Source organism: Sprattus sprattus (genome assembly GCF_963457725.1).
Source record: "Sprattus sprattus genome assembly, chromosome: 17".
In the NCBI taxonomy this organism is placed as follows: domain Eukaryota; kingdom Metazoa; phylum Chordata; class Actinopteri; order Clupeiformes; family Clupeidae; genus Sprattus; species Sprattus sprattus.
The window spans coordinates 14,244,692-14,266,748 of NC_137915.1; the positions used below are offsets into that span (position 1 = coordinate 14,244,692).

Consider the following 22,057-nt stretch of genomic DNA (forward strand, 5'->3'; position numbering starts at 1 on the left):
GCCCCCACCCCCCACCCACAACTGGGACTTGCGCTGCGGTAAAGGCCATCCCAAGTGCTGGGCCGTTCCACCCTACAGGGGAGCGCCCCTGCTGGGTCCGGACCCTCAGTAGTCTGACCACAGACTCTCTGCTGACCTGGACCCAACTAGGGGAGGCAGCTGTGGAGAGGGCGGGATGGAGGGGGGTGGGGGGGGGGAATGCCACATTTCTGGACGCCTTGTCCGCCTGTGCAAGTAGTCTGAGACAGTTGGGCCCTGCTCTGACAAATGTTCTTATGGGGCGTTCTACATGCTCCCCAGATAGAGAGAGAGAGAGAGGAAGAGAGAGAGGGAGTCATTAGAGGGGGCCTGACAATTTATTACCAAACATATTGGTATTTTAGGGTGCAGCTGATTTAAATTTAGTGGAGGGGCCACTCTTTCTTATTCAGGAATTCCAGATTCCAGGGGTGCCTTATTTTGGTCCGAGTAGTTTAAAGACTGCTGTGAGGGAAAGAATTGACAAATTATTGACTCTGTCATGTCAGCTCCATGCCCAATATATATTTAAGGACACATTTTGGACCTAAGGATTTTTTAAGTCAGGCGGAAGTAGTTTAGAAAAGTATTTTATCACCCTCTAAATGACTGCCTATTGCAGGTCTGAGCACAGATGACAAAGACATAACTGTGAGGCTGCCAAGATTGTTGCTGTGGGACTCTCTAAGTCATTAGGAGTTGGAATTATTTACATGCATTGAAAGTCATATCCTGTAGTCCTGTCGTGTATTGTATCACAGGGCCGATAATTCACATTTGCTCGAAAAACTATCTGCAAAGAGATAAGGGGTTGTGAGTTGATAGTTGAGCTTCTCGTTTTGAAACCGAAGGAAAACAAGGACTCTGAAGAGGTTGCTACTATCTTGGCAGCTTGCTCTGTCAGTGCAGCCCATACATTCAACTGCAATGGGGCCCCTCAAGGGTGTTCCTGCTCCTCAGCCAAAATGACCAGTGATATAAAAGGAGGGGACAAATATCCTGTTTCACTGAATACCGGTTAGGTAAAGACATTGTAATTCCCATGAATAGCATGCTTTGCAAACAGCATACTTAGTTGTTGAATCCAGTACTATTGTTCAGAAAGTGTCCAGGTTGAACAATAAATACAGTGCTCAGTTGTGGATGAAATCCAGTGTTTAAGTATGTGTCCAAACAACCAAGAACAGACCAAATGAATGGCTCCATAAAGGCACTTGTGTTGTAAAATATGGACTGAAATATACCGTACGGTTGTGCCATTTTGATTTCTGCCCCTGGATGCGCTGCTGACTAAACATTTATCTACGTTTAGTTTTCTGTGTGTGTACCTCTGTGCCTCAGTGATGTCTCATTCTGAGTAATAGGTCTCCAAAGCATGCTTGTTTTTCTTTTTCACAGCTCTGGAGGGTAGTAAAGTGTCTGCTGGAGGATTTTCAGCCCCTCGCAGCCCCTTCCCCAGGTGTTCCAAACCCCTCATAAAGTCAAGCCCTCTCTTGAGTCCCAGGACGGGCACGTCTGCATGCCAGTATGGAGATTTGTGTGCCAAAAACGTGCTTGTATTAGCACCGTGACCACTGCATTCACTCCATTGTCAGAAATGGCAGGCATGACTATTGTCTTTTTCCAAAAAATTCCCTTTACTTTCAGAAACGATTGTAATTGATGTACAGTATGTTCTGTTCTGTTCTGTTCTGTTCTGTGTGTGCAAATAAGTGGGATAAACATAGTTTGGAGCACATGGGGTTGCCCTGCTAACAGGACGGTTATCATCATGTGGTAATTGGGAATTTGGTTTTGTGTTGTCTTGTTTTGTCTGCTGAGGTTAACCGGCGGCATTGTTCCGCGAGTGCTGATGAGAACGGCAAAACGTATTTATAGGGGAGAGGTTTGCATTTACTTTCATCCGCAGTCGCCCTCCTCGCTCGTGCAGACAAACCTGCTGTTTGTTTAAAGTGAAATTTGGCTTCCCTCTAACTTTCATTCACCACTTGAAAGCACTTCACTTGCTACTAATTTACCTTAGGGAAAGGAGGGGGAACAGGGGAGGGGAGTGGGGGGGCTTCAGAAGTATCTGTCTGTGCTGTCAAAAATCTTTATTGTGGTGACGCCTAATCACCAGAGATCTACTCTCTGTGCTGAAATGAAAGCAGCAATTGGACGGATGGCTTTGAGATCTGTTGTGGTTATGGCAGTAGATTGGTACTTCTGTCTCCAAATGAAAGCAAGTACTGTATGCTCACTCATCAAACAGGGGAGTTTTGCTGTGTAATTGAGGTAGGCTTGTACCTAAGATATTTTATTTGAACGCACATCAGTAGGATCTAAGTTGGAAGCAGACAGCATCCAACTTGGTGCAATTTGTTTTATATAAAGCTTGTTGTTTATACGAGTTTCTAGACGTGCCACAAACCAATTCTAATGGAGATTTCAAATGTTGTGTAGAGCAGGTAACCATGCAAATGTAATTGCATGTTTTGATACCGGACACAGCCAGGAAAAACAAGTCCCTGGTCGGTCGCATATCATTTCGCTGTGCACCAAGATAGACGGCCATTTGTTAGTGTTCTCTTCCATGGAAATACCCCTCACATAGGCCTCTGTCACAGGCAGAAGAAAGTTTAGCTCAGGTTTGCTCGGGATTGCCAGTACCTCACTCGATTGCCCTCAAAATAAAAGTCTGCTCCTTGAGGGGGGCTCTCTCTGTAACGCTGCATTCACAGTGAATAGAAAGGAGGTTGTGGTGGTGGTGTTTGGGAGGGTTGGGTGTGGGCAGAAGGAAGGGAACGAAGACTATCCAATACCAGTTGTTCGGCCTCTTGACAAATTACCATTCGGCAGCCTTTAGGACCTGCACGTGTCAGGGGACTGGGGGCAAAGTTGTGAGGCGCGGGGACGTGGTGCTCTTTCCACGCAGTCAATAGGAAAACACTTCACCTGGTAATGCTTAGATAAATATATGAAAGTTGTTGTTTTCATTAGGCCGGAGAAGCCAGTTCAAATTTCACATCTCAGGGGTTGGCTTTTTGGGGAGGGTAGTGCTCAGAGACTTGTGGCCGAATAGGAACTTGATCTAACCCCCCCATCCCCAAAGTGTGACATTGTGTAAACACTGTTGTAGGTTTACCCAAACAAACTTGCAGCGTATGCATTTGAAAATATTCCAAGTGTTTTGCAGAAGAAAAAAGTGTTAGCATGTTTCATTTGCATCTGATAATAACAAAGTCACACAGAACTTCCGCCCAATTTGTTACTGTGTAGTTTAAATGTGTGAACTAGAGCCTATAAAAAGACATCCAATACTTGTTTACACAAAGTCCATATAAGATATCCTAGGTACAGGGCAGCCTCTTCTCTGATCATACCATAGATACTAACAGTTAGCCACTCTGTCGGATCACACATAATTGAATGTGTTGAGATTCGATCAAGAGTTTGGGGAATAGTAGCTGAACTTCGAGCGCAGAATGAATCATAGCGTTATTATGTGTCTGTGACACATTTTCTAGATAACCTACACAGCGAAGGACGCAGATCTCTCTCTGTGTCTAGATTGCACGCAGGCATCTACGCTGTCCCTGAGTAAGACCTCAGGGTCCCATCAAGATAATCCTCAATAAAGAAAGGCTTCACTTTTAATCTTGGTCCGGCTCTCAAATGTCTTGCTTGATATAGTTTTTGGCAAGTAATGTTTTAGCACTGATGTCAGGCCCAACACTGTCAATGCATCTTTGTTAAGCCCAGCTTGAGAAGATAATGACTACATTGCTGGGGTGATTCTTTCTGATGATAAAGAGTTGAATTGGGCAAAAACAAATTCAACTCTTGTTTGTGTTTGAAAGCAATGTGTATGTTGTGTTCAGTGAATTCACTGAGAGGTCTTTCTAAACAACCCCCCCCGGAAATATTCTTACATTCAGTATTTCAGCAATAGATAATATCTTAATCATTTCAAATCTTCTATTTAGTTTTTATCGTGAATGGTTTTGTGGTGTTGTAGGGGTGTCTCTTTTTGTATTTTTCCAAACATCTGCTTCAATGCCAACTTGCATTTGTTGCACATCTTAATAGAAAACTCAATTTAAATGTATACAGTCAGAAAAGCCACTTAACTTTTGTGGAAGCGGTGGCCTATTTCAAGATCCAAATTGTGATTCAAAACATACAACTGCAGATTCGCGGGTATGCAAAAAATTATGAGTTAGTTTAGCTTAGGAGACATAAACAACTCTGGGTAATTATGCTGTGCAATTGGAAAATAACTCACTTGCAAAATTACATTGTAAGCTAATTTCATACAGCTGCCATGTGAACAGAATAACTCAATTGCCATGTACACCCCTGAGCGACGGCAGAACAGTTACTTGAGAGTCCCGTTCATTTATTAGCCCATTGAGTTATCAAAGACCTCTTCAAAATGCAATATATTTAATTTTCTCGGGCTGAAATGTGAAACTGCCAGTTTACCTGTAGGCACAGAGACTGTGAGGAAGAATGAGTGTGTGTGTGTGTGTGTGTGTGTGTGTGTGTGTGTGTGTGTGTGTGTGGGGAGGAGGGGGGGTTGCGGGGGAGGGTGGTTGCGTTTGCATCATGGCTACATCAACAGCACAGCCTATGTAGATTAGGAAAAGTTGCAGCATTGGTTCTATTTATACCGGCCCCTGAAGCCCCACACAACAGAGGCACACTCACGCCCGACCTGGGTCTCCCATATATGGCTGCTCAATACACAGCCATTGCCTGGCCCAAAGCCCTGCCAACACTACAAGGTGTGCGCTTAAGCACTGCGCACTTACGTTTGTAAAAGCACTCCTTTTGGAGATACCTGCAGTACCACTCCAAGTCCGGAACAACTCAGAGCCACAAAGAGAAAACGAGAGAGAGATATCTACTTGTGAAATTAATATGTGGCCAATTGACTTTCTGCAAAGCAGAGCCTTGCACTGTGTGAAAGGTAAGGATGCCGAGGCAGGTTAATATCATAAGGCACAGGGAAGCCTACAAACTGAGTTTGATTATACTTATCGTCCTTTAAAGGCAAACATATTCACAATCATTTTGAAAGGCTTTTTTTAAATTGTCTGTTATTTTTGGATTTCTGTCATTGTGTACAATGTCATAATATATTTATATTCATTTCTAAAATATTTGAGTATTATAAGTACAATATTATAACTTTATAGCATGAATTTTAATAATATAGTAATTGTGTATTGATAGTTGCAAAAGGGTTTGGTGCCATAATTTTCATGCACATTTTAAAAATACTGCCACATTTGTGAACAACCAAAAATGAATGCAACCAATGTGTTTTTGTTGACCAGCACACTAAAATAAAGCATGAGCAAACAGTGGATATTATAACCTAGAGCAGACAGCGTAGTCATTACCTTCAAACAGCGGAGGGTTACATGTTGAGATAGGAAGTCCACTGTGTTGCACGAGTGTCCCTACAACCTGGCTAGCTCCAGCAGAACAGACCTCAAAATGCACATTATCAATTTAGTAAAGCTAAAAACTTTTTGTCATATGGCAAGCAACATGTCTCACATCAGAAAAAAAACAAAAGTGGTTTGTGGCGCAGAAAAAGAAGAGAGAGAAAGAAAACAAAAAAACATGAGAAGGGAGGAAAGAGAGAATGAAAGAAAGACAGACAGAAAAAAAACCTTTGCCCTCGGGGTGAGTGAGCAGAGTCGCGAGATGCAGCAGACATGCGGGGATGGTTTGAGGGATCTGCCATTTCATTGTCTTAAGATCACTGATCACAATCTGGAGAAGGCTATGCAGCTTAGAGCCCAGAGTGAGTGACATATGGAGGGCTGGTGCTAAGAAAACTCCTCCGGACCTCCTCCGCTCCAAAGCCTTCCTGTGCGAGTGCATGGAGCAACTTTCTGCTTTTTCAAATAGCAGCCTGCCTCTCTCTCCCTCACTCCCTCCCTCCCACTCTCGCTCTCCCTCCCTCCCTCCCTCTCTCGCTCTCTCCCTCTCTCTCTCTAGTTTTTTTCCTTCTTCCTCAGACACTCTCTAGTCACTGCCTGCAGCAGTAATCGGACAAGTCTCATTCTCACTCTTGGAGTCGGTCTCTTGAGATACCGTGCAGGGCTCCATGGGTTTTCACACTTACCATGAAAAAGAAAAAAAGTTGTTTAGTATTTGTAATTTGTGAGTTGACGCGGACAAAAAACTGAGATCTTTTTTTTTTTTTTGCTTTTGAGAACTGTTTTTGCCACTCTGAACTGGACAGACACTTAGAGAAGATAAAAGATCGGATAAAAGAAAGACCAAGGATTCATCTTAATTGTAGTGAGTACGGTTTTCTTTTATTTCAAACCTAGCCTGCATGTCACTACTTTACATTTCTAAAAACATCCTGGTGCCTTTCTTCTGGCTGGATTCTTTCTCTCTCTCTTTTACTCGGAAACTTTTGGCTTCAGTGCAAATCTAGGTGATGTTACGTGCGATGTTCACGGAAATGAATGAATTCAGACACTGGCATTTTTAGACAAATGTGTTTCGCCAACTCTGTTGGACCCGAGGGATGCTAATATTCCCTCAGCCCATCACCGGCGCTATCGGTAGAATTGACAGAACACAGACATCTGCACCGTATGTGGCAAAATAGCTTAATGTTAAACATGTTCTGTTGTTTTTAAGCGGAAAACTACTTCAGTATCATGTTATTTGTCGTTGATTAGATTACAAAAAAAATATTGTATGATTTTTACGTGCAGTTGCAACAGAGGCCTTGTGTATTAATTTTACCTAAGACTCAACAATAGTGTCATGGACATTAATAATTGTAATTTTGATGGCAATTCAATAAAATAATGAATATGGATTTAAATGTAGTATATGTTATAATGTAATAACAATAATAATAGCATTTCACAAAGAAAAACTAAAGTTTCGAGCAAGCCTGCTAGGGTTAAACTATTGATGTTGTAATGTTATTATGGGATGCATAGATAATGTAAAGAACAACAACATTTTAATGTAACTCTACAAATGTGGAGTTATGCTTTTACACTTTGCAAACAGCGTATCCATTTATTTTCTAGCCTGTGTTCAGAGCAAATACATAAAACCCCAAAGAGATGCGTTCCCCCTTGATAACTCTAACACCTGGTAACCACCTTTACCCCTTTTCAATTGACTTTTTTTTTTTCAAGCTTCCCTCCTGTGATGGATGGCAAGCTTCTTGTTTGATACATAAAAACAGGTGGAGAGGCTGCTGAAATAAGAGATACAATTGTAAATCACGTAACATTTTCTAGAGTAGGATGTCCTTATGCCCGAATAAGTTTACATTTTACATCCCGACAGGCAAAGCAGAGAAGGTCTCCATGGGAGACCCTTTTTGGCTGGCAGAACAAACAAAACCAACTCAGTTAAAACAGTTGACATCCAATGACATCTGGCGCAGCCAAGAATGCTGAGTGGAGACGCAAAAGCAGCTCGCTCGACTTGTAAGACACGGCATACAGCAACTCGAGGGGGAAAGAAAGAGGTGTAAATGTCTAGGTTTTATTTTACACGCGAGACGTACGCAGCATGTACAATTAAACGTTGCTCATCACAGCGCGCCGCAGCTTCCTTTGTTGTGTAACTTAGTCAGTGCATTTTGTTTGCTTTCAGCAGGGGATAGATAATTAGGTTTTTTGAAAAATAATTTTCTTGATTCATTTGTCTAAGAAAGGTCTTTTGTAAATGTAGAGGCAGATAAGCTTGGACAGCTCTGACAACAAATAAGTAATGCGCAGGCCACTACCACTACCATACTGTTTGCTTTCCGGGTCTGTCTGTGTACACAAACATGGCAATGCCTGCAATCAGCTGGCCCTATTTATTTTTTTATTTATTTTTTGCACAATGAAGCATGTTTATTTAATTGACTGAAAATGTCGTGGCTGATTTGGACTTGTTTACTCACTGTATTTGTTATAATAATGCACTCAGTTGGGTGAATTAAGTCCTCTCTGATCAAGCTGCCATGCAAGCAGCTCTCTTGTTCTACCTTTAGCCCATGCTATTGCCCGCCGCTGCTGCTGCTCCTGCTGCAGTTGGTGCTCTGCGCTGTTTGCTGAAGGCCCAATGTGTTCCGTATGTGTGCAGGCCCAAGCTCCTTTCAAGCTGGAAATTGTGTGTGGTGAAAGACGCAGCGGGCTAATTGATGCGGCCCAGCTACAGCTGTTTATGAGAAAGGAGAAAGACAGAGGAAATGGGAAGCCTGGGAGGCTGTTTGGAGCGATTAGCGAGCTGAGCTGTTTACTAAATACGGGAGGGTGTTATTTTGCTAACACGCCAGCCCGATTGTCTCTGGCAAATGTAGCCTATAGTGCAGGAAATGAGGTCTGAACATCCCAGTTGATTTCTGTTCCTCTTTCTATCTGCACTGCTCTAATGTCTGTTTATATGTAATTAGTCATTTGTTTGCATGAACCGGTTAGTGAGGGAAATGACATGAAATGGATCTGAATGGGCATTATGCGACACACTGGCCTACAAAATATAGCTGGTGGATTTAAGTGTATTCAAAAGTTTTAATTTAAAAAAAGAAAAAAATATATTTTTAAAATAAGATGTAATAAGGTCAAATTCAGATTAATTTCCCATGAGATTACCGTCTCTACTATGTGGATCAATTGTAGCTGAAATACTGTTTTTGCGTTTACTGACTGACAGAAAGTTCACTTTTTAATCTACAAAATGAATCTGACAGCCAATGAGGCAACATGCAATTTGTGTTTAGGAGCATGTTATTTGACGTAACCCCTTGGAGTATAATGGAAGTAACATTAGAGAGTAATGACAGCATATTTCTAATGCAGAATTTGTTTTGTTTTTGTTTTCCCATGCCGTTGAGGGCAGTGCGGTAGGCCGGGAGTGATAAAATGTGTACCTTAAATCTCATTTGATGGGGCCTCAAAGTGAACCAGCCTTCTGGAAATAATTTCGAGGGTTGAAGAGCACAGTATTAACAGATTTAATGTAGCTATTCAGTGAATTGCTGGAGCACCATGTCAGATTTAACAAAATGGGAGAGACAAATTGCACATCAACAAACCACACATCTGTTAGGAATTAGACATTTAATTAGAGATAAGTCTGAAATGTCTCCGATGCTGAGCTTCTGTGTATTAATGAATGCGTTAGACTAAACGATGCTTTAGTGTGTCTAGGGTTAAAAAATACATTTCTTAAAAAAATCACAATATGCGGAAATGACATCAAACTACTCTCTCTTTTACTTTGGGTGAACTTTTTATTTGAAAAACAAGATTTTTCTTTATTTTAATAATCACATTTTATAGAGGTCATTCATAAAATGAGAATGTCACTCCAGTGACTTTATTTTTGCAGCTAGGGCCTCAACTTGATTTCGGTGTTTTTTTGTATGGAAATTATAAAACATGAACCTTTTTTTAAATCATGTAGCAAAACTTTCTTCTCATTCTGATGCATAAAAGTATCAGCGTGGCCCCATATATTCTCAGGAGCCCCTTTAGTTAAAAGACGAAAGCAGGAGAAAAAAAAAAGAAAAATGGAGGGTTGTAATCAGCATGGCGTTTGTCGGTGGTGCTCATTTCTTCGTCCACGCACAAGCGAGACAAGTGAGGTGTAGCATTCTCTAAACTGTGTCTAATTCCAGTCACATCTGTGTCCAATTGTTGTCTGCCTCTTCATTCTTTGCGAGTGGATTTATTTTTCCTGGGCCACCATGTGGATTCAGCTGACCAGCTTAAGTGGGGATTAGTTGTTTTAGAGTTATTTTGATTAAAGCGTTGCTTTTCATAAAAAAATAAAAAGGTAACTCACAACACATGGTTTGCATAATCTAGCAAATTCAAAAGGAATATACACTCTGTGCTTCATAAAATTAAAATCTTGAAAATGTAGAGTGGTAGGGAAGGGGTTAGGATGCGTGCTGAGCTTTTAAAAAAAAAAGGATTTCTGAAATTTCTCACATTTCAGATCCGTCTCGAGTTTCTCACCGAGCATGTATCTTTGTCTGATTTATTTTCGTGTCAAATGTTCAAGAAATACTTCTGAATGTATATTTATTAGTACCATTTCGGCAAGAAACGAGGAAGTACTGAAGTAAAGTGTGCGCAGTATATCCGTCTTCCCACTGTTACTCACGGAAGCCATATTGACAAGTTTCTGTGCTGCCTCCCCAAAGCCTGCACGCAAGGCTAGTGATGATCAGCGTTAAAAGCCCAGCCGTGTGTTGCCAACGGTAACGCTGTTCTGGCAGTAAGAAAAGCAAAACAAAAAAGGCGAGCAAACAGTTGGGAGTGAAGCGTGTTTGGCTTTTTTTTTTTGATGATGACACCTCTGACGCTTCACCTAGCGCGGCTTTGTTCCGTGCGCATCAAAGGACACTCCGTTCAGGTTGAACGAGGAGGGACATCAAAGATGCTGAACGCAGTCTTTAAAAAAAAAAAAAACAATAAATATTTAACGCCGCAAGAGACAGACTTGTTTTTGCTTCTGACCCCGCAGCCTCTCTTCCCCTCCTCCTCCTCACCTCCTCCCCTCCTCCTCCTCCTCACCTGGTTGATATCACCTGCTGGTAGCTGGGAAAGACCAGCATGGTTATGAGCTCTCAGATGCTGAACATAGTGAATCACAGAGCTTGTCTCACCCCCCCCCTCTCTCTCTTCAGTTATTCTGTGTGTCTGTTTTATTTTATGGACCAAATATGTTTCCCTCTCTTTTACTTCACTTCCTCCCCTTACTCCTGCAGTTTTCACCCCCTGCTAGAGTTGCTTTAAAGACTTTAAAAAAAAAGATATTTCTGTTGGATTGTATGTATAAAAAGTAATTGTTTTTCTGAGAGAATGGATGAATGGATTGGCAGAAGAAAGAAAAAAAGAGAAAGAGAATTGCTAAACTCTGTGGCTTGACCACTATTCATGGAGGCTCTAGCTTGGTGCAAAGAGAAAGAGCTTTAGAGAAAAGGGCAGTAAGACCACGCATCTCAGGTTACTCCCGGCTCATGTAAACAGCCAGCCATTAAAAATTCATGTAGGCATTTTTCAGACTTTTTGCATTTTTGGCGTTGGGACGATACGGCACCCGTGACCTCGTTCGTCACCCTGGTTTAGACGCTGCCGTATGCTGGCCCCCTGATATAGTATTATGGCCCTGCAGGTATATGTTTTTTGCCCAGGCGCATAAAAAAGAAACGGCTGGCGGAGAAGGGGACAGCGAAATGTAACTGTCAAGGCGGGAAGAGTAATAGCGGCATTTGTAGCGTCATAAGAAACATATGTGCCTCCATATGGTATCCGTGTTCTTGTTTCCAGTCGTCCTTATTGTGAGAGATTCACCACCGCTACAGGGGCTCCAAAGTGCTTCTTTTTTCCCCCAAAAAATGGAAAAAGAAAGAAAGAGGAAAGGACGCTCTTTCCCTTCCCCACCCCCCCTCCTCCTCTCGCCTTCTCATAGGGCTTTCAGGCCTCCTCTGGTCCCCAAAAGTGCCCCCCGCCCTCCACACACACACACCCACACACACACACACACACACACACTCACAGACTGCCTCGGGCCCTGTGAAGGGGGGCTGTGGGAAGCACCTCTGACCATCATTAGGAGCTGTCAGTGTGTGGGGAGAGGGGAGTGGAGATAACTCTGAGATAGTGTCAATTGCAGATGAAAGATCCGCCGAAGATGCTACGGGTGTCACGCTCAACTTGCTTCTGTTCAACAAGGCCCATCTTCCAGGGGCTACCTAGGGAGAGAGAGAAGCCTCAGCCCCTACAAACCAGCCCCCCCAACCCCACACCTAAACCACCCCCACGCCCTTCCAACACACACTCCCTCACACCCTCAGACCCCCCCCCCCCTCCTACCGCACCTCCACCTCCACCTCCACCCTCCCCCCCAGCCCACCCCTTCCTGCTTACCTTGGCTAAGCCGCTTTGCATGTTGATTGGGGGAGGGCTAATCCAGTTTGCAGCTGTCGTAGACCAATGATGAATCACCTTTCCGTCATTTGGCTTCTCTCCCCTGGCTCGGGGAGGAGGGAAGACCTGGAGGAGGAAACAACAGTGGAGGGGTTGAACCCAGCAGACAATGTGCCCCTCTGTTCCCTGGTCCTCCCCTCTCTTCCCATTCTGCTCGAGTGAAGGGAGAAAAACAATAATGTTTTCTCAGACAACGTCTATTGTGGCTCGGCTGGAGGTGGACAGTGACACGGAGCTAAAATAACAAGGAGTGACATTGTTTCTGGGCCTCGGCAGGTGGAGAAAAAAAAAGAAAGCTGCAATCTGATTCAGATGATTCATATGCATCGGGCTCCAGGTAAGAGCTGAGTTGGTGAGCTGCCAGGAGCATCATTGAGAACTAGGAGCTGTTTAGCCAAGTGCTGTGGTTTTTTGAAGACTTATCAACTGCAGTTAGTGGAGTGCTCAGACACAGGAGGGGGAGAAAATGTGTCTTGGTTTGATTTTGCTGTTAAAAGAGAAAAGGAAAGAGGAGAGAGGGAGGAAGGAGAAATAGAGAGCGAACAACTGAGGGAGTTGGTGGAAAAGTGTAGAGGTAAATGAGGGACTGGACGTGAGGTGGTGTTTCTCTGTTGTTAAATGTAACTTTGTGCACAGGTTTCATTCGTGTGCAGAATTGAATGCATATGAATTTCAGTAGTGCCTTTGTTATTTGTCAGTGTTTTGGAATTAGACGGAATTAAAAGTCATATATAAGAAGAAGTGTGGTTGAAGAACTCAAGCTTAAGTTATATTTTACTATATTGTGTTCAATTTTTTCCCCAAAAAGTAATAAGCAGTAAAACAAATATAACATGGCATGCATGGTTGTAGTGAGTTGTATTTTCTTTATATTTAATGTTTATTATTCAAAATGAAAATTACTTTTACTTTGTTGCTGTTAACAATTTAGAAATATATTTACCATTTGTTTTGATCATACACACTAAATAACTTATATCTCTGATGCATTCCAAAGACATATGTTTATGGATAACAAAGACATTTCAAACACCCAAATCTAATTGGTGATGCCAACGTAATGCACAAAAAGCTGTGCCTTAATTGAATCATGCGCAATAACGCTCGAAGACCAGTAACAAAGACTAATGTGTGTTTGAATTTTGTGGCTGTTCCTCTCGGCATACGCCGGCCCAGCACGCCCGTCCATTTGCCACGCATGATAAACTCCTCAGAGCTCTCAAATGAGGAGATAGAATAATGTTTGGAGTGGCGGGGTCCTCCGAATAAACAGAGAAACAATTAAGCCGCCTGCCAGTGCAAACAAATGCCTCGTGAGCTCCCTATTGCTGGTTAGTGAGCCGTGGGCTCCCAGGAATACTCTTGAGGAACAGCTCCTTCACCACACACACTCTTTCTGTTGTCAAATCACAGAGTTATTCCACTACGCGGGGTGCTCTGTGTACTTGTTGTGTAATGGAGCTTTTTAGTCTGTGAAAGAGAGCGTGTAAAATTATGACAAAGCTGTGTATTTCATTTTCTTGAGTATTTAAAGGACAATGGCCTAATTATGGTAGGGTATTTAAAGGATACTGGCCTAATTGGTATTGTACGTTATATTTTGCTGTTGCTATAACTTTTTTACATTAGATTCGTAAAGGAATCTGTTGAGTCATCATAAAATAATGTATTGTTGGTAAATTTACTTGCTAAGAATATTTAAGACACTCTCAGTTTTGTTAATTTGGCACATTTTTGAAACCTTTACAACATCTTGAAATACGTTTTAAAAATAGATATTTTTAAAGAAAATGGAGAAGAAATACAATTTTGAAGTTTCTCTTATGCATTTGTTTTCCTCCCCTTTAGTGTGTGTGTGTGTGTGTGTGTGTGTGTGTGTCAGTTCTATGGAAATGAATGCCTTCTGACCTGCCGTGTGGACCTGTGTGTTTGTCTCCCTGCCAGGTCTATGGAAATGCAGGATTTAGCCAGTCCTCACAGCAGAGTAAGTGGAAGCAGTGAATCCCCGAATGGTCCCGGCCTCGACAACTCGCACATTAATAACAATTCCATGCCACCAAATGGCACTGAAGGTATGTAGGCAGGAGATACTCATTCACTGACTCTGTCACTCTTTTTGTGATTGCTCTCTCTCTCTCTCTCTCTCTCTCTCTCTCTCTCTCTCTCTCACTCTGTCTCTCTCTATCTAGCTCTCCTTCCTTTCTCTGTGTCTGGCACTTGATATGTATGTATCTTGATGGATGCTGTTTCTCTCCACACAAAAAACAATTGTCAAGCGGAATCGTTAAGTAACTGCTCCACCCCTGCTGTACAGCGTTTATATCCCTGTTAACTTGTGAAATCGCTAAATCGCAGTCAAACATCTGCAAGCTGTGCCTCATCAAGAACAAGGAGATCCATTTTATTTAACTGTTTTTCATGTTGTGTAAAGAGTACAGATTTACTACGGTAGTCTTTCAGCTCACTCGCTAATGAATGAGAAATTAATCAGCCCAGTGCTGTTGAATAATTGATATTAAAGACCCTTGTTTCCCACCACTAGGCCATAGTATTGAGACTCACTCATTTTCGTCAGTGGGGCCTGAATTGCTAATGATGGGGCAATCTGGATTTAAAGCTGTGAAGTAATTGCTGTGGGACCCCCATAATGTAAAATAGATTGCATTGTTGTCTGTGGGCTTCCGGCAGCAGTGTTAGTTATTGCCCTAGTTATTACCCAGGCAGTGAGCTATCTGCAATATGAGAGCTATGCCTCTCCCAGGGCTTTAAGTGATATTACACCACCACTCGGCAACCCCCCTTCCATCAGTTGTTTGAATCTGTTTGAAAGTGTGTACTCAAGACTGTGAAATCTTGATTGTGATACGATTCCATCTTTCTTTCTTTTCTTTTTTTGTTTTGTATCATTCTCTGGTAAAACAGCCTCGAGTTCCCAGTGGTGCGGATTGTCATGTGTCCTATGCCATTCTGTTTCTTTGTCCCCCCTCGTAGGAGATAACATCACTATGCTTACCACAGCAGACTGGTTGCTAAGTTCTAGTTCACAGTCCGCTGCAGGTTTGTGCAGTTCTGGCGATCCAATGAAAGGGCAATATTTGGTGTACGGCCAACAAAAGCAAAACAGTTCAAGATTAATTATTTTGCCAATCATCGTTTCGAATGTGAAACCCCAAATTTTATTGTGAAGATAATTGATATATGCATATTTTTATTTTCCCAAACAAAAAAGCAAAGCCTCAACTATTGTGCCTTTCATTAGAATAATACTGGCATTATTCGTGGTGTCATGTTGAAAGCATGGTTTGAGATTTGGCTGATTGTGAATCCAGTATATCCCAGAGAGCTGCCAATCCTGGCCCGGACCTGGGCCAGATCAGGGCCGAATTAGAGCCGGTTCTAGGCCAGATCCTTGGCCAGGGGCGCCGCTACCTGGGAAGTGATTGGTGCAGCAATAGTGTGGGCACGCATACTATGTGCATTCTTTTTTCTTTTCATTTTGTTTGCAATTCCTTTTTGATGTTCTCTACTGTTACCTGGAGATACTAGTAAGGACTGGTATGTGTCACAGGAGAGCTCTAGTTTATGCATGCAATGTGTCACAGTTTTATTATACCTGCCAGAGGAAAATGTTGGCGTGTGTGTGTGTGTGGTTGTGTGTGTGTGTGTGTAATGGCTCCGCAACAACATGTGTATCTTGGTGTGGGAAGCATAGCAGGAGCGTGTTCAACATGACAAGTGAATGGCTTCTTCCAACTATGAGGGATTTCAGCTGGCATGACTCCCTACCCATATAAGCAAATTTGTTTTCATGCGGAAGAAAAAAGAGAAAAAAAAGAGTAAAAAGCGAGAAAGAGAAATCCCCCTCCGGAGGTAGGATGGATTGATTTCAAAGATCCGGGGCCTGCGAGATAGCTGTGAAATTGTCTCTGCCCGAGCCTATGTGATACAGAGTGCTGAGGTCAAATAGCGTTCACTGTAGCCTGAAACAGTTTTTTTTTACTCCCTTACATTGCTGTGATATTTATTTCAGTTACTATTTTGAAATGATTCTGACCATTTTTGCCTATTTTTCCCCTAATGCTCCATATAACTCTGCGGTAAGCTATCAAATAATAACACACTTGATACCCATGCAAAAAGAAAGAATGTTATGTAATATCAATATTTTGTGGAAATAAGTGACTTGGCATTAATTGGCTCAAATGTATTTAGGCGACTGAGAGAAAAAAAAACATTGCTTTCCGAGCAGCATCCATTATTGCCTGTTTCCTTGTTAAGTTAACAGCGGATGTGCTTTAGATTTGAAAGGAAGTTCCCTCTCCTTGTTTGGCAAACAGCTTAACGTTTAATTGTTGCCTGTTCTCCTGAGTCAATTGATTGAGATAGCTGAGCTTTCCGTTAAACTCACTGGCTGCCTGAACCCATGTATTACTTCTGTAATAATGGACTTGTGTTTGCCAAAAGAAAATGTCATTTTATTTACTTTTTAAGAATTGCACAATTTATGATTACTACGTATGATTATGTAAAATTGTCATTCATGTTTTTTGCCACCTTAAAATACTTTAATAGCTGTTTTTGAAAGTAAACCAATGGGAGGTGTAATGTGTGTGTAAGTAGTTCCAGAGATCTCTTAAAAAGAGATTGGATATTTGTTTGAGCTGTGTGGAAAGGCCAGGTGCTGTCCTTGTGTGTGTGTGTGCGTCTGTATTTGTGTGTGTCTTAGTGTGTTTAAGTGGGTGTGTAGGTGTGACACTGTGGCCTCCTTTTGTTTGCAGTTAAAACAGAGCCAATGAGCAGCAGCGAAATCGCCACCTCTGTAGCAGAAGGCTCTCTAGACAGCTTCTCAGGATCAGGTGAGGGGGCTGATGGGATAGGGGCTTTAGGAAGGGCGGGTGGGGCACTACACCTCTCTCTCTCTCTCTTTCTTTTGCTCTCTCTTTACCTCACTGTCTCAGTTTCTATCTCTGTCGCTCTACCCATTTGTTTCTCTCTCTCGCTCTCGCTCTCTACTTATCTTTCTCTCTCTCTCTCTCTCTAACACACACACACACACACACACACACACAAATCCTCTCTCACACACTCACACAGCTGCAGAACTGATTAGCTGGGAGATGAGCCCAGAGATGTGCCAGTGATAAGCTTGAGGCCCAGGAAGTGTCCCCGCTGCTCGAGCCGCACCAATCCTACCAGGCTCGGGCCGTCCCTCTTGCCAGTCGAGTGACACACCGTCACTCCCCCCCCACCCCCCCAGCCCGCCCCAGCCCCCTATGTTATTTTAGCCCTGTCTCAAAGGAAGTCTCCTCTCCCAGCTCTCTCGCTCAAACACCCCGCCTGACCTCTTCAAATCAGAAAGATCGCTGCCCACATATGCATACGCAGTGAGTTTAAAGTTATTTGACGCATGAAAGAAAAATAATGGCTTTTCAATAGCCCCTGAAATAATGCTCTAGTATTCTCTTTTTCAAAACCTTCTGCACTGTTAGAAATATCATTGTTGAATGTACACACGCGTAATGAAATAAATATACATTTTCATATCTCACTTCCTAAGCATAAGAGAGCGTGCGGTGCAGTGTATAAAGTTGTAGCTAATTTGTCTTATTTCTCTAGTATTTGACTAAGTACTTGATACCTAAACGTTAGACGGACATAAATCATGGCTATGACTTCTGTCTGTGGCAATATTAATGAAATGTAGTAATTTTACACCGCCTTATACATCGGGGAGAAGGTAATGGCCGTACGCACAGAAGCCCAGAGTTTGTCTAGTGGCAGGTGGTGATGTGTAAGGAAAGTGTTCAATATTAATAGTGTGTTTCTGGGACAGAGGCATATGGTTTCACACAGTTAGCACTCCCGCGCAGAACGCCTTACTTCACTTGTCATGACCACTTATGCAGGAGTTCAAGAAGTGTACAGTATCACTCATTCCAAAGAGAGATATTTGAACCCCTGACAAGCTGGCCCACAATGGACTTACATTTATCCCAATTTGACAGAATTAAGTCATCCAGGAACAAAATGCCTGTCTTACGCAGGAGTTTCGCTGAATAGAGAAATATTTTCTCCTCTAGACTAAACGTAGTTGGAATGTGTGATACTATCTAATTTTACCATAATAGCATAATCATGCTAACAGTGATACTAGCAAAGACTGACAGCCGCTTCTCAGTGTAGCTCGCCAAAACACTCATACCCCAATTCTTCTTTTATGCAAAGAATTCATCAGTTTACCTCATTCAGAGTGAGCAGTAAGGTGGGCCGAATTTAGCCTAGCTAAACCCTGCAGCATCAAAAGAGCTCCAATTGCACAGTAGTCCTGTGTGTGCCTTCCGCAAGGGGCTTTCTTCAGAAGAGGCAGGCTAACAGGACAAGGGGGCTTGTAGCCAGAGCTTCGGGGTCTCCTAATGAAGGTGGTGATTATGTTCAGCGGCGGTTACCTGTAATCAGGGACGTCACTTTCCCACTTGGCATGGCCGAGAGGCCCAGGGTGAACAAGGCCATGAATCACTCCAATTGCAGCAGCGTGTGTGTGTGTGTGTGTGTGTGTGTGTGTGTGTGTGTGTGTGTGTGTGTGTGTGTGTGTGTGTGTGTGGTATGTGTGTGTCCCAGTCTGTAGATGTGTGTCTCAGTCTATAAGTTCTGTGCTTGTCTGTGAGCGTGGGTGCATGTGTGTGTGTGTGTGTGTGTGTGTGTGTGTGTGTGTGTGTGTGAGTGTGTGTATGTCTGTCAGTGTTTACACCAGGGTCTGTTCACTGCACAAAGACTTTACCAGAGATACGTTGGTCAGCAGAAAAAGTATTACCTGATTATTTGACTTCATTATTGGCCTTCATTTTTCAACCTTAAATAAGGTTACTGAAATAAATAGAGTAATGCAATGTAATTACTGTTTCCTTGGAATCCAGAAGTTCTGTTGGCAAAGAATAATATTGACTTTATTTTTTAACGTTTAAATATGTGCTTGCCTCTTTTCTTTTTAACTCTCCTCAGCTATTGGAAGTAGTGGCTTCAGCCCAAGACAAACTCACCAGTTCTCTCCACAGATTTACCCTTCCAAGTAAGGCTTCTTTTATTTTTCTTTAAAAAATAAGCAGCATCCAACTTCATTTGGGCTTTAATTAGATCCTTCTGCCAGATCGGGCTTTTTCAACCAGCTTTGTTTGCATTGATGTCTGCAGTTCGCCTACTCCAAAATCTGTTGTAATTATTATCTTCAAAAATTTACTTTGCCATTTATTATTCTTTCGCAATGTATATCATCTCCCCCGATGGCTATCTTGTTTTGTACAGCTTGGCCCAATATTTATGATTAAGTAGCAGAATCACAAAGAATTTGTCAGTGAGCTAACTTCACATTATGGTTTTGAGAAAAATGTGTTCCTCTTTCCCCCCTGTTTCTCTCTCTCTGTCTCTCTCTCTCATTCTCTCTCTCCCTGTCTCTCTCTCTCTCTTTCTCTCTCCATTCTGTTTCTCTCCAATAGCCGACCGTATCCACACATTCTTCCAACCCCTTCATCCCAAAATATGGCCGCCTATGGCCAGACGCAGTATACCACAGGAATGCAACAGGCCGCTGCCTATGCAGGCTACCCACAACCAGGGCAGCCCTACGGAATTCCAGCCTATGGTAACTAGTCCACGACAAGGAGATTCACTTCTGTCTCTCTCTCTTACGTCTTTTATTTGTTGAATGCGTGTGTGTTTTATGTCCTGTCTTTCTGCTCCTAATCGGTTTGGATTTGCCTTCACCAAACAACTGAGAGGAAGAACAACAACAAAGCAGTATTTTATTCAGAACGTACACTAAGTATAGCAGGATAATGCTAAGTCTTCGTAGAGCACGTATCGGTGATGACAGTATATGAATGGTAAATGATGTTGTCTTGTATTTACCACTGTCAGTTATGAGGGCTAGTACATGAGGGTAGATCTCATGGGAAGCTGTGCTGATGCTCGCACCCTTCATGAGGGAGATATGCTAACGCTAGCTCCAGGACGCCCTGTGTTTCCATTGCCCTCAGTGGAAAGCCAGAACTCTGCTGAGCCGCTGTTTTCTACTTGCACCACGTGACTCGGCAAAACAAAAAAAGTTGCTTATTTTCTGCTAGCCAGACAGATGTCAGAGATTATGACAAAAACGAACTTCAAACCCCGGAAAAACAAACAAACAAAACAAAAAAAAAGAAAGAAAAAAAGGCTTATGCAGCCATTGCAAGATCAGGAACGCAGGGGCAAGAAATTGGGCTTTATTTGTCCTAAGGATTGAGAGTACTTGAAGCTCATGGAATGCATGCCGTCAGTGCATGATAGTGTTGTGTCAGGCCGGACAGTCTGAGAAAGGAGTTTTCACAATGGAAGGGTTTGTTTGAGTGAGAGCAAATCATAAACTGAAGGTTGCTTGAAAAACTTGGGCCTGATTCAAACTAACCAAAAGCCAGCCTCTTTCTCACCCAGCGTATTAAATTCTTGGAAGTCTTGGCATTTACTGAAACTCACAGGATCATGCTCACACACACACACACACACACTCAGACATGGAAACACACCCACAAAGTCACATACCACACAGCAAAACATACACACGCAAACACACAAACACGCACACACACATTCATACATGCGTACACTCACATTTCACACAGAAATGCAGCGATGAGACACAATGTTCCTTGATGATTCATAGTTACCTCTCTCTCAACACAGAGGCTGCCTTTTGTGTTAGCTTCAGTCATGGGCCCTCTCCCTACTGAGTCACAACACCCTTTCTTTCTTTCTTTCTTTCTGTCCGTCTGTCTTTCTGTCTATCTATCTGTCCATCCGTCCTTCTTCTCGTAATGTTTGTCTTTGACAATGGGAGCAGCCGAAGTGGGAGCTGTGCATCATACAGATTTGGTGTCACTAACTGATTCAGGTCCGTTGTGGGCAGGCATCAAGACAGAGGGCGGGCTCTCCCAGGCACAGTCACCGGGCCAGACCGGCTTCCTGAGCTACAGCTCCGGCTTCTCCACGCCTCAGACGGGACAGGCACCCTACAGCTACCAGATGCAAGGTCAGTAGACCTTGTGTGTGTGTGTGTGTGTGTGTGTGTGTGTGTGTGTGTGTGTGTGTGTGTGTGTTTGACTTTGAGGAAGACTAGAAAAAAAAAACACGGTGGCCAAACAGAGGCACAGGGCCCTTCTCCGGCTCTTTCAAAAGAGGAGACAATTAACGGCAGGCACAGACCAATTCATAACATCCCCCCTGACATATGGTTGTGTTGAGCCACAGTTAAGGCACAGGCCTTTTTGGATTAGGCCTTCAGAGACATCAACACAGATGGGGGGGGGGGGGGGGGGGGGAGGGGGGACACACTCTAGTGGGCTGTTTTAGGCTGGAGTTTTTTTCTTCTTATTTTTTTTATTTATGGTTTGGCTCTGTCTCTGGCCATGGGTGTTTGTAAGCGTGTTTGTTTAAGAGAGAACACCAAAGAAACTTGCGTCCTTGAGGCCAACGAATGGGAGTCGTGATCGCAGCATTGGCTTTAAGACTCTTCTGAGATATCTGCCACACAGGCTTTTCTTTAAGTAGCCTCCATTTCGTCTCTCTCTCTCACTCTCTCTCTCTCTCTCTCTTTCTTTACCTCACTCTCTCTCCCTCTCTCTATCCCTCTCCCCCTCCCTGTCTCTGCAGTGGCTCAAGAGTATTTCCTCAGCCCTGTTTGGACGTCGTAGCCTCCTAACCGCTCATCTGGCGCGCGTCTTTGTCTTCGCCTCTCTCCACCTAAATAAAGTGTGACAGTCGAAACATCCCCACATGTTTTCTGAGAGGCTGCCAGAAAGCGTAGTCTTATGCAGTAAATAACGTGCGGTGGTGGCAGATGGGGCCTGGGCTCCACGCCTCTTAGCCAAATTGCAGTCTCCCGCTGCGGAGCCCCTGGTGTTGAAAAGCCCCGGCCGCGTCAAAGTGTTACTTCCTCGAGTCACAGAAGTTCTGGTCGTGATGGCGCGGTCATGCGGCCAGTTGAGCCTGAGCGTTACCCTCATTTGAGCCTCACACTGCAGGAGCGGTAACGCTCTCCTCCTCCT

General features: G+C 43.2%; 1 protein-coding gene across 13 annotated transcripts in view; it reads left to right on the plus strand.

Annotated features, from left to right (window-relative positions):
- The window catches only part of eya1 (EYA transcriptional coactivator and phosphatase 1), a 73,757-nt gene that overhangs the window by 16,952 nt on the left and 34,748 nt on the right, over window positions 1-22,057 (plus strand). For 2 of the 13 annotated variants that reach the window (XM_080855359.1, XM_080855371.1), the window contains exons 4-9: window positions 13,929-14,056; window positions 14,976-15,041; window positions 16,763-16,840; window positions 18,984-19,050; window positions 19,475-19,620; window positions 20,854-21,042. In XM_080855359.1, the coding sequence (XP_080711485.1) occupies window positions 13,929-14,056; window positions 14,976-15,041; window positions 16,763-16,840; window positions 18,984-19,050; window positions 19,475-19,620; window positions 20,854-21,042 (674 nt within the window). The other 11 variants (XM_080855368.1, XM_080855361.1, XM_080855370.1 and 8 more) reach the window with 9 other exon arrangements.